This window comes from Lepisosteus platostomus, chromosome 11 (genome assembly GCF_059453375.1).
Source record: "Lepisosteus platostomus isolate fLepPlt1 chromosome 11, fLepPlt1.hap1, whole genome shotgun sequence".
Taxonomy (NCBI): domain Eukaryota; kingdom Metazoa; phylum Chordata; class Actinopteri; order Semionotiformes; family Lepisosteidae; genus Lepisosteus; species Lepisosteus platostomus.
In genome coordinates this window covers 47,754,072-47,766,696 of record NC_142621.1, presented here as the reverse complement: position 1 = coordinate 47,766,696, position 12,625 = coordinate 47,754,072, and the positions used below count along the sequence as shown (strand labels likewise).

The 12,625-nt window shown below is 41.3% G+C and overlaps 1 protein-coding gene across 5 annotated transcripts in view; it reads right to left on the bottom strand.

The window, feature by feature from the left end:
• The window catches only part of cep112 (centrosomal protein 112), a 148,981-nt gene that overhangs the window by 30,289 nt on the left and 106,067 nt on the right, over window positions 1–12,625 (bottom strand). For all 5 annotated transcript variants that reach the window (XM_088600157.1, XM_088600153.1, XM_088600156.1 and 2 more), the window contains one exon: window positions 4,951–5,013. In XM_088600157.1, coding sequence (XP_088456283.1) covers window positions 4,951–5,013 — 63 coding nt within the window. The remainder of the gene's footprint in view (window positions 1–4,950; window positions 5,014–12,625) is intronic.

Here is a 12,625-nt window from a genome sequence, read left to right as displayed (position 1 = left end):
TTACTCACTGCCACACTGATGGACTGATAGCCCTTACCTACATATAGAAATACTTCTATTTTTTTAAGAAGTGTTGTATTTTTTTCAAGTGTTTATCTTATGATACTCGCTTCTCACATACCCGTTTCTCTAGGAAAGACAATATAAGAAATAAATGTAATCTTGCACTTTACACATTTTTCTTTCCTACCCGTTTGAAAGTGTGTTTGAAACTGAACAATGCTGTGGAGAACGATACAAGATCACTCTATGGAAGGAGCAGTGTTTTTTTTACATCACACCACTACGGAGTGACACTGTTCACGAGAAACCACACGTGGGAGAACCAAGCCTGTCCTTGCTCAAAGTTTAATAGGAAGCAGTGTCATTTCACCTCGCCTGACAACTGCAGACGAACAGAGGAAACCAGCAACATAAGCCTGTTTATGTGGACATGAAGCCCACAGGAGAAATATGTAAGATGGGAAAAAAAAAATCATTCCTTATATTGTTATTAGGTTCCCCGCCCTGGTATGACAAACAGCCGATAACTGAACAATATGAGGTCGAAGACAGTTCACACGAGGTGTCTTCACAGGGTGTGTGTTCTGCCTTAACAAGGTGAAAGTTAATTAAGACGTAAAAAAAAAAAAAATCCCAGACGCGTCTTCAGGCAGACTCTCCCATGGTGACGCACAGCTTGGTGTGGTATAGATGTAACTGAGGCAGTTTCAACACAGCCCATGATGCTGTCGGGCGCATTGTGCTACTGCTGTTTTCCCCAGGGGTCAGAGCAGGGGAACCAGGGCTCTCGAACCCTGGCTCAGTTTCTAAGAGCAGTGGGGCAGCAGAGAGAGTGGTTTCTCAGGGATCGGTATTTGGATCACCACTCTGTCTCCTCCAAACACAGCTTGAAGGCGACAAGTGAAAATTAGTAAATATGAACAGTTACAAATGAGAAATGCTTGTTTGGTAGCATACTGCATCCACAGCCCAGAGAAGAGAACAAAGGAATTTGAAATACTATATGAGCAAGATAACAATAATAATAATAATAATAATAATAATAATAATAATAATAATAATAATAATAATAAACTTTATTTTATATAGCGCCTTTAAAGGTGGCTTCTCAAAGCGCTTTACAGGATGACAACAACAATAAATAAGAAGAATACACATTGGTGGTGGTGGAGGGGAGTCCCCATTACCTGTAAAGCGATTTGAGTGGAGTGTCCAGAAAAGCGCTATATAAGTGTAAACAGTTATTATTATTATTATTATTATTATTATTATTACACAAGATAAAACATAATTACAATATAAAGAGGAGACCATGGATGGTGGTACTAAGAAAAGCAGAGGAATGGAACCAGTTAAGTAAAGACTCTTCTGAAGAAGAGGGTTTTGAGTCTGGATCTGAAGGAGTTTAGAGAAGGTGACTCTCTGATATCCTTGGGAGAGAGTTCCAGAGCTTGGGGGCATAACAGGAGAAGGCCCTGTCACCCATAGAGTGTAGACGGGCTTGGGGGACAGACAGGAGACCAGAGTTAGAAGAGCAAAGGTTGTGAGGTGGGGAGTAGGGCGATAATAGTTCAGACAGGTACTGAGGTGCCGAGCCACGCAGAGCCTTATAGGTGAGCATGAGGATTTTAAAGATATACAGATAGAATTGATTAATCTGATTAACCACAAAATACCTGCACTTTAAGGGGAAAAAATAATTTTAAAAAAATGTTAATCAACATTTTAAGGAGAGTGTGGAAAAAGCAGTATGACATTAAACATTTCTTTAGAATCTTCAGACAAGCCAAGGGTTAATTAGCGATCTTTTCACATTTATGTGATGTTCACAATTAAGTGATGTTTTCACATCTCAAAAAGATGCACAGCACTGGATTGGAGTTTTTGTGTCAATGGTTAGTTAGCACTCGTGGCAACTTTCACACTGCAACTCTTTTGATGTTGCGGGTTGTGTAACCTGATAAGCTACTTTTGTGTATAAAGTCTTCATGTCTACTTTAAGCTCTGTTTGCGGCCCTTCAAATAACAACTTAAGATAGGCAGAGATAATGAAGCACAATTATATCACACAGGATAAGTCTTTACCCAGGCAGACATTTTCAGATAGCTTTATAAAAAGAAATAATTTGAAGCTTGACGTTAAAGGGCAGTCACCTGCCGGACAAAACCCCCTTCAAAAATAAGCCTGGTTTATCTCAAAATTAAAAATAAAGCTACAAAACTAAGAGCGTCAACATACTATGAGAAGGACAGTTTGAAATTTATGGCAGCGTGGAGAATTTAACTCGGCTAACAACAGTCAGTTTAAAAGATTAAATCTAATGTTAAACATATGTCTGGGGTCGAAGAATTCACCGAATCAAGGCTTGCTCATGAGACACGTGGAAAAACACCAGGGCTAGATCTGATACCTTCTGTGCTGGTCTGTATGGGCTCAAAACTTCTAACTGTTCAGGATTTAACCTTCGCCTAATGTGAAACATAACCTATTTCGGGTTTGCTTTTGTAAACTCAAGACAGCAAAGAAAAGAAAAAAAAACAGCAGCCACAAAGTAACTGTGAGAAGTGCACAGCCTAATCACAGAAAAACCCCTCATTTTAATGACGAGATTTGCTAAAAGACCCCTGGCATCTTAAAATAATTTTTCCACTGTTCTTCCACCACCTTGCTATAAATCTCAGCTTTTTTACATGAGAACGTGTGTTAGGACTGAAATGACAGAGAGGTCCTTTCTGCGGATGTGAGGTTGTAGGCCACAAAATTCAAAGGAGTGACTTGATTCTGTTGGGCTCCTATTTTACACTTTGATCTCTGCACAACACTCTGAGATCCACAACTCCACCACCGTATGACTAACATTGATTTAGGAACAGTGACCCCCGTGAGCAGTGATTTTTCAGACACTTAAAAAAAACCCCACTGCACGACGATCACAGAGGAACATTAAAGTTCAGTCGATACTAATGGATCACATCAAAGGAAAACTTTGGATACACTCAAGACCATAAAGTCCAGAATTAGAAATGGCCATGATCTGCCATGGTTGCTCGGACCCTGGGCAAGTGATGCAGACCCTTTAACGCTATGGAAAGGAACTGAATCCCTTTTTAGGCAGCTGGGAAAAGTGTAAACTAGGACCCCATAAGCATATAAAGGGGAGCTGCAACGCTATTTTCATATTTCAGGGTTAGAAAGAATCAGCATTGATGAGTGCACTTCAAACCGCAATAAAAGTCAAATGTACACAGTAATTTGTAAAAACTCCAATTGACTCCAATTTTGGTGGATGCACAGCGCCATTTCCTGCGATTCAGAATGAGGCAACAAAATATCCGATGACATGCTGCGGCCAAATGACAGTGTAAACAAGCAGGCTTGTGAGCACACCAGTTTCAATCCAACAGAAATAGTGCTCTCGACTTCCGAGACGGTTTTGCCGACAAATACTACTTACTTGTCAATTCTGCATGAAGATCACACTGGAAACTTTCCGCAGGGAAATGTCTGCCCCACAGACTGTATTTATTTGCCTGACCATCCCTTATATTAGTCATTAAGTAGACCAGTTTGCATTAAGGGTCGCATCTCTTCGCAATTCTGCTTCAATTTAAATTAATGGAAACTCAAACGCGAATTTGTGACAACATTGGCGTAGGGAGGATCGGCTTGCCCAAGGATATCAGAGAGTCACCTTCTCTAAATTCCTTCAAATCCAGACTCAAAACCTTCTTCTTTTGAAGAGCCTTTATTGAACTGGTTCCATTCTTCACCCCTCTGCTCTTCTTAGTACCACCATCCACGGTCTCCTCTGTGTATCGTAATTGTGTTTTATCTTGTGTTTTCCTTTTTATTGTTGTTCTCGTTCTGTAAAGCACTTTGACAAGCCACCTTTAAAGGCGCTATATAAAATAAAGTTTATTATTATTATTATTATTATTATTATTATTATTATTATTATTTGGTACTTTCACAAAGGTAATTCAGAATTTGGAAATTCTTTCTACAATTTGAATAGATCACAAAAACAGAGGAGCCGTGCAACCCATCTAGCAGTTAACTGATAGATAACAGGTAATAATAGGTATTAGCCAGTAACTAATAGATTTGAGGATCTCATCCAGCCATTTACTGAAAAGCCGGGGTATTGGCTTCAACAACGTTAGAGCGAATCTTGTTCCACACACTCACAACCCTTTGTGTACAGATGTTTGTCCTCAGTTTAAAATACACTTCCACACAGTTTGATATCTAAACAGGTCTCCATTCCAAGAGGAAGTCTGGGCAAACTCCGACAGTGATTTTAGATTTTAAAGCATTTTTACTACGAGGGAAGAGAATGCAATGGCTGCTCTCCGACATGCACACATTTCTCATAAATTTACAGCTCCCCCACCACTGACATGCAGCCCTGCATCTCTGTACATAGGGGTGCAGAGCTGAGATAACATTCCTTCAGCAGCCCTGGAACAGAAACGCAGGCTATCTGATCAAGGCGTACAGACTGCCAGCTGTCTGGCAGAGAGGCACACTGCCCCAGCTCTTGCTGCAATCCTCCCAGCTATGGCTCCCCTGCACAGCTCACCTGGCGCAGCCTAGGGCTTCCTAATGGGAAGCACATGGAAGCAAGCTGGGGTACTGGAATCACCGCGAACAGAAAAGAAAAAAAAAAGCTTGAGAATATATTTGTATAAGACAGGCCTGCGTATCTGTGTTTTATCTAGATTTATTTGTCCAGGAACAGTATGTATAAATTTTGCCAGGGATGTGGTGTGTTATATGCATGTCTGTTTACCCAGGGAGATAGGGGGTGGGGTGGGGGGGGGGGGAGTGTTTTTTCTTGGAATGCTAATGTTAGTTCTTTGAAAATAATTCTTTTCAGCCTCTCTCTCCCTCGCTCGCTCTCCCTCTCTACAAACTCTCGCTATTTTGTGTGAAAAATTGTTTACCTGTGAAGATTTGGCAAGCTTCTGGCTGTATTCCTTCTCAATCTGCTTCAACCTGCTGTTGGTCTGGGAGGAACAAAACAAAGGCGAGAGAGAGAGAAGAGAGAAACATGAAACCCGATCGGCTCAGAGGAAGCACACGCACAGACACTTAGCTGTTGACCCCTGTGCTTGGCACCTCATCTGCATGCCTGTCGCTGAGTCTCTGGGCTCCGTGCCAGGTCCGACGCCCCTTTGTGGCAGCCAGAACAGCACAGGGGTCTGCCTTTGATCTGCAGCCAACGATTCATCACTTAAAAGGAAGAAAAATCCAACCTCTGCTGCCAATTATTAGAAAAACATAAAGGCCTCTGTGAAAAGAGAGAGAAAGAGGAAAAAAACGAGGCACAAGTTCATCAGGATGACCTCACCTCAGTCAGAACAGGAGCCCTGCTGCTTGTTAAAGACTGCAAGGACACTACCTGGTAATTATTTATGAGTAGGTATATGTACATAATGTCTAAATACACAAGCTTGTTTTTATACATGGTTTGTATGTGCATTAATAATGTACCCAATGCATTACCAAAATATTAGAGAGTACTAATGCTCCACAACAGTGAACCATCTTATCCAAATCAGCAGGTCACCAGGAATGATTGAGCTTGTTAAAGTCCCATGACTGGAAAGGACTGTGAAGCGGACCACATTGCTGTGCTACGGGGACGAAGAAATGACTGTACAAGTTGCACCGCTATTGGCGCACATGCTGTGGGAACACTGTTTAAGGCCACATCAGACCCGGCTGTCGTGTCAATTCAGACGGCCTCAAGGTGGTTTGCGGTTGTGTGTGGCAGGTATAGCACCATTAAGAGGAAAGGCAGATTTGAGAGTTAGCACCAAAGGCACAGACCAACATGTCACGTGAGAAAGGCACTGAGAGGTCAAACTCCCGCACGCTCACCTGTAAACACCTGCTGTGGCCTGCAGCAGCTGTACTGCTGTACAACTGGAGGCAGGCAACCCACTGTTAGGGGGTTCTCTAATATTCTGGTAGTCCAGTGCTATATCTGCATAGACGTGTACATACATGGTTAAAAACAAAGTACGTTATTGGTACAAATTGCCAACACATAATGAGACACACATTTACGACATAACCCTTTATGTATCACTTCCAGCTGCCTGCGAGATATTCTTACAGAATTATGTATGTGACTTGTGCTGCCAAGCATTTTTACATCTTGAATTCCACAAATTCCATCTTTTGCTTCAAATCAGAACACAGATTTCCACAAACTGAAAGCCTTAGATTCCTGTAAAAATGTACTTATTTATTCAGCAATGGGATTTTAGGATGGGAGAGAGGTTTTTGGTTTAAATGGTTGCTTACATAAGGGAACTAACTGATTAAGATTAATAGATGCAGGTCTTAATTTACAGTGTTTTTTTTTTGTTTAAGTTACACCAAAGGAAACGTAAGTGCAAATACCATAAAAAGGATATCTGATTTACGAGATTGGACATTTTCAGCATTTTCAGTAAAAGACCACAGACATACCTCTTAGGCTTTTTACAGTACACTATAAAAAAATAATGGTTTTACTGCCACAGGGGACGTAAATGTGCCAGTATTGTATCACTGATTGAAAATACAATCAAACACTTCTTCCCAATGTATTTTTATTGATAGACCAAAAGCAGAGCCATTCTAAAAAACACCCCCTGTGGGAACCTGGAGAGAAATGGAGCTTGGAGAGGTTGTACGAAGAGCATTGGGGATGTTTTTCTGAGAAATACCCCAAGATTGATACATGACTAATATGCATGTAACAAACTGTGAAAAAATTGCTTTTCACATCTGATGTTGATTAAAAACAGTTACACTTCGTTTGAACATGGGCTGCAACAATGCAAAATGTCTGAAGTGGTGAAAATGATTGTGCCATGCAGAAACCTAAATAACCCACACTCATAAGAGACTTTGCAGCAATGACTCGCGCACATTAAACTTTCATACAAGGAAAGGTTAATATTCAATGTCTTTTTATTCCAATATTAAGCAAAAACAGCAGTACAACTTTGCCAGGTGGATAAATCATCTTTTAATAAAAATACCTGAATAAGGCCACACTTGTGCTGTTCCTTTTACTGTTTCATAAATGTAGCGAAACCTGGTTTTGTATAGATACCTGTATCTGGCAAGAAAACCTATTCCCTGTCTGGACTGACTCACCAAGGTACTGAAGCTTTCAGGACTCTCTCAAGAGAGGTACATTTCTAAAACAACAACAACAGCAAAAAAACCCCACAAACTACTGGTTCTCCAATTTGAAAAACTGAGTATTCAGGTATAAAGAGGAAAGCTCTCCATAGAGACTCTGACCCTTCTCAGCTGAATATTAAGTAAATATTCTTCCCTGCTCCCTTAAACATCAGTAGACAGAACAGAAAAAATTAACTCCTTCCACCCATCTAAAGGAAGATAAAGACCTGATTATAAAAAGTAATCTAGAAGCAGAAGGAGGTGAACAGCAGTAGAATGAGGTGCTCTCTATAACACTTCCAGACCGTCAGTCACTCAGTTGAGCGCCAATGGCTATCTCTCTGACTCTGCCAATGTTTCATTAACATTGAGGTCAGACACACCCAAAGGACCCACGGGATCACACACCGAGCACCCCGAATCAACAGCTCTGAAGGACTCACGACAGGGTGATAACACACCGAGCACCCCGAATCAACAGCTCTGAAGGACTCACGACAGGGTGATCACACACCGAGCACCCCGAATCAACAGCTCTGAAGGACTCATCTGAGGGTGATCACACACTGAGTACCCTAAAACAACAACCTCGAGGGACTCGTGACAGGCTGATCATACACCGAGCACCCCGAATCAATTCTGAAGACCAACAAGATGCAGTGTTCTCTGTCTGAAAGTCTCTCAGCTGATGCAAAGGAAAGCAAACAAAATCAAAGCCTTTCAAACCATCACTGCAGTCATTATTGATGTCACCATAGAAACCATTTCAAATAGTATTTTTTTTTAATTTGGGTTGTTCTAATTTTTTCCCCCCCGCTTTTAACAATATGACCCTAGAATAAAAAGATTCCCCAGTGAAAAGAGAAGATACAGTATCTCCTTTCTCTCTGACGGGGTCTGTTTCTTATCACGAAATGGCAGGTTCATCAAAGGACAAAATTATAAGTAAAACCCCATCTTCAAAATACGGAATGATGGATAGATAAGACTTTATTGATCCCGAAGGGAAATTGATGTGTTACAGCAGTCCAGCCCAAGACAAGCAAAAAATAAAAACAGACATCAGAATAGACAAAAAATTAGAATATGTACAGTAATACAAAATAAATATAAAATAAAATAAATAAAAATAAATACATAGGTGCGTGCAAAATATGATCATAGTCACTGTAAAAACAATAAAAAAATATATTTTTAAAATAGTTTTTTTATCTTTTTTTAAAATTAAGGTGAGTACAGGTAAAATGTTTGCATTCATCCTTAAGTTGTCACTGTGGTATATCAAGGTAAAATTAGAGACAAAAATGCAAAAGTGAAATTATGGTAAATCATAAAATGCAGCAGCCAGTAAGAGCAAAGACAATGTATAGTAAAATTACAGGGAGCAATGGCAGAACTGGAACCAACTAGGTTGAGCTACTGGGTTAAAAAGGTGTTCATAAGGATATGTAATACAGTATAAAGATAATATATATAAAATATGTGTTCTTTGTTTCTTTCTTCTTTTTTTCACTGAAGAGAATGTGGAGACTAAGATAACTGCAAGACAAACACTTCAGTCTGTGCTCCACAGCCAATAGTATCTGTGTTTGCTTTACTGGTGAGTACCTGTGCCCTGCCGCTGGCATTTTAATGCTTAAGGCAGTCTGAGGCGATATCAGATACTACAATCGCTTAATAATCCTGCTGGAATGGAACACGGACGCTTTGAAGTCTGTGAAAAGAACACTGGTACAGTATTTGGAAACAAGAACATGTACTGCCTACAAAAACTTAATTAACAATCTATAGCTGGCATTGTTCCAGCTGCTAGCCAGTCACAGCGCAGTGAAGGAAAAAAGACTTTGAGGATGCAAAGCCAGCTGCAGACTGCTGAGAGATACAGACACACAAGTACATCAGTGCTTTGCAAACAAATATCATTGGGAGAAACAGGAACAGCAGACAGAATTCAGCCATTGTAGACCAGGCCTAGGCTATGATGTTTTCTTCCTCTTGCTTCATGCAAGAGATAATATCACTCTGAAAATGCTCTTTTCATTTTAGGAGGTGGTGGTGTTTGCACCTTGAAATAGAGGTTTTTATCTCACAGAAACCAGGTCTGTTTGCACCACTGTTGGGGGAAAAAAATGCCTTGTTCCCTTGGTGAAGAGCTCAGTTTTTAGGAAACAAATACAGCTATGAGCATTCTGGCACCTATAGCTCTCCTTAATCGAAAGATGCTTGTCTGGACCTTTACAGTTTACTCCAAACTTTTACAGCGTCTTCTTAGAGAGTTGAAAAATGGAAAAAAATGCAAAGCATTTCACAATTTTGAATAGTCTGTGACTTTCTGTGCCCAGGTGAGTTATAGAAAAACTTGTAATAAGTCAGTGATGTCGGTAAGAAAGCAGTCTCAGTACTGTATTTCTGGTATCACACCAGCACAGAACTGGTGGCAATGAAACAACTAGGCAAACTCTTTGTTTTAAGGGACAAATAAAAAGTCAAACCAGATCCCTTCCCCAGTCATTCCACCACACTTACAACAAACACAATGGTATCGAGCAGTTTAGCATCATATTATTTAACATGGCCGTCAGGATTTTCTACACCTTCATTTTTAATTATTTTAAGGGCTCCAGTTTATTTCTCCCCTTGACCCCCCACTGCTGAAATGGCCTGCCTTGTATTGTAGCATTACAGTTTACAGCTCTGTGGTTTTAATGACAACACCAATTCCTCCGCCACAGTGCCTACCCTCTGTGCATTCCTGCTACTGCCTTTTCAGTCTAACCACAGTCCTGGATCGTGTGCTTCTGTTTTTATTATTATTATTATTTATTTTTTTTAATTGTGAGCATCTTGGTCCTGAACCCTGAGCACTTTAATTAGGAGTGTATCATTCCAGCAGCTGGGGGCCGTTGGTGGGAGACCCGATTAGCTCAGACCTTGTATGCATTTCAGAGTGGATTTGCTGGCTACGCGGCTTATTTTGTGCCAGAATGAACGGCAGCGTTTGTTCCTCTCCCCTTCTGACGTCTTAAGAAGACGGCTCCCTGCAGGTCACCCCTTTTGATGACCTTCAGAAGGAACGGAGGACAGGACTGGACAGGGGAAGGGATTACCGAATCAATTACGTTGGTGACTGAAGCCAAAATGAAAACTCTTGAAGTTCGGTTTGTAAAAGACCTGCTTGTATTTACTGAGCTGCAAAAGGCAGCAATCAGCTCTTTGGCTCCATGCTTATTAGACTCCCTCCATGAGTGGTGGTGCTTTCGCCTCTGAAGTCCTGCCTCCTCTTTTCCCCCCTTACAGCTACAGCGCAGTGGCCTGCTTTTGACCCAGGGAGGTTCAAGTTATTCATCTCTGCTTTGCCCTGAAAAAAATCAATCAGGCACCTTCACATCAATTTCGGATTGAGCCTCTAAGAGCAGAGCCTAGCTGCAGGCTCAGAGGAAGGATGAACCTCGGCTACTTCACAGGTTCCCAACATCCCTGGTTCTCAAGAATGCATTACCTTCTCATTTTTGCTTCCGCTAAGCTCTTAGGCTCTTAATTGAAAATGTGAAGGAACCAATATTTGTCAAATAAGAAAGAAAAATAATGAGAAAGGCCTGAAACTTGTGTTGAGTTACTGTGTCTGTAAAAGAAATCACAGCTTTCAAAACAACAACAAAAGTTGTGAGCTTGTAGGTCCTGAAAGGCCTTAATAAAGGTCCAATTCGGAAACGTGATCATTTGCGAGTTTCAATTAGTGCTTGAGTGGGAATGAAAACCGGCAGACACTGGGGCCAAGGGGCCGGGAAGGGCTGACCTGTTTGACCTGTTGTGTCCCATTAAGACACGCAGGCCCGCAGGACGGGACAGATGGAGGCAGGACTCTGGGAACGAGGGAACTGGCCACTGCAACAAAGCAGGAGAAGCTGTAACACACCTTGCACACCAACCCAAAGCAGTTGACACACGACTGCATCAGTCCCTGATGAAGCCAATGCTGACAGGAGCAGTACGTTCGAATGGAACGGCCCGAGAAGCACGGTAAAACCACATGCAGAGAGTGAGTGAAAAGGGGTTTAACACGGCAATGAACATTCTCCCGCAAAAATGATACTATCCCCTTTCTTTGCTATTAATCTTTTCTCCTCCATTAACAATCTCCTATTCCAGCAAACTGGGACTGGGACTTCACGGCCGACCCGTGTTCATCGAGGACGGAGTTTGAGGGTTCAGGAACACGGCGTCCAGCCACAGACTGAGACTGGATGACATCCTTAGATCACTAAGCTACAGTACTAATAAACACGCTGGGCTGCGCTGAGAGGCTCCTCTTGGTTACATTCTTTCTGAAAGTCCTAATGCTCTTAAGTTTTGGTGATGCCCTTTTTCGTTATACTGCGTTCCCTTAACCTGAATGGTTTTGATTTCTCATGCTGTAAGGGGCTGAAACTTTTTAGCTGTTAAGGGCTAGGCTCCTGACCTTTCTTGATAAGGTAGTCACACTGTGTGTCACAGTATATCACTTTAAAATAAAAAAAACAATCAAAAAAACTTTAATTTCTAACCAAAGACTCACAAACCGTTCTAAAACACCCAACAGGCCGAGATAGTTTAAAATCTGATTTTCTACAAGTTAAACACCCCTCCACCACTGTGAGGTGATTGTGAAATTTCTTTGATCTTTCTTCCAAATTTATTGCTCTACATAATCCATGACAAAAAATAATGTGATTTACTGTATCTCTAAATGGCAGAAAACCGGCTGACAGAAATTAATAAGTTAGCACAAGAAAAAAAACCTTCTGGCAGCAAAACATACAAATCATTATTGAGGCACTTCAGTATCAAGTTACAATGAAATAAATGCTGACTGAACACAGACTGCAGACCCAACTCTGAGCTCTGCGTGATGATGGCTTGCTCTACTGCACCAAGAGCCCAGTCTGCCAGTATTCTCAGAATGTGCACAGCTTGCAATAACCATCAGGTTTTTGCCGAATACTTCTTTTCTCTGCTCTTCCTTTTAAAATGAGTCCAGCTGAACTGAAGCCATTCCCATCATGCATGAAAGTCTTCTGCTTTTAAATCTTCTCAGAGCTTGAGGACAGAAGAAGGACACAGAAGCACACATGATCTGGTACAGTAGTGAGGGATCTGGACCTATTTCTGGAGAGTCCTGGGTTCAAGAGACTGCTTTTTTACCCCAGTTACTCCGGCCAGCTCTAGGAATGTAAGAATGTGCAGTGGCATTACTGGGAGTTAATCTGTGAAGGACTGGAGAGCCCAAACTGGGAGGATTCTCTAGCCTCAGCTCAGTTAGAGCAACAGAAATTAAGAAAACCTTAGAATTCAGCCTGATCTTTCACCGTGACCTGCTCTTCGAAAAGCATGCACCTCAAGGCTCATTTTCAACATAACATTTCTGACAGAACTCGTCTTGCAAAACATAGTATT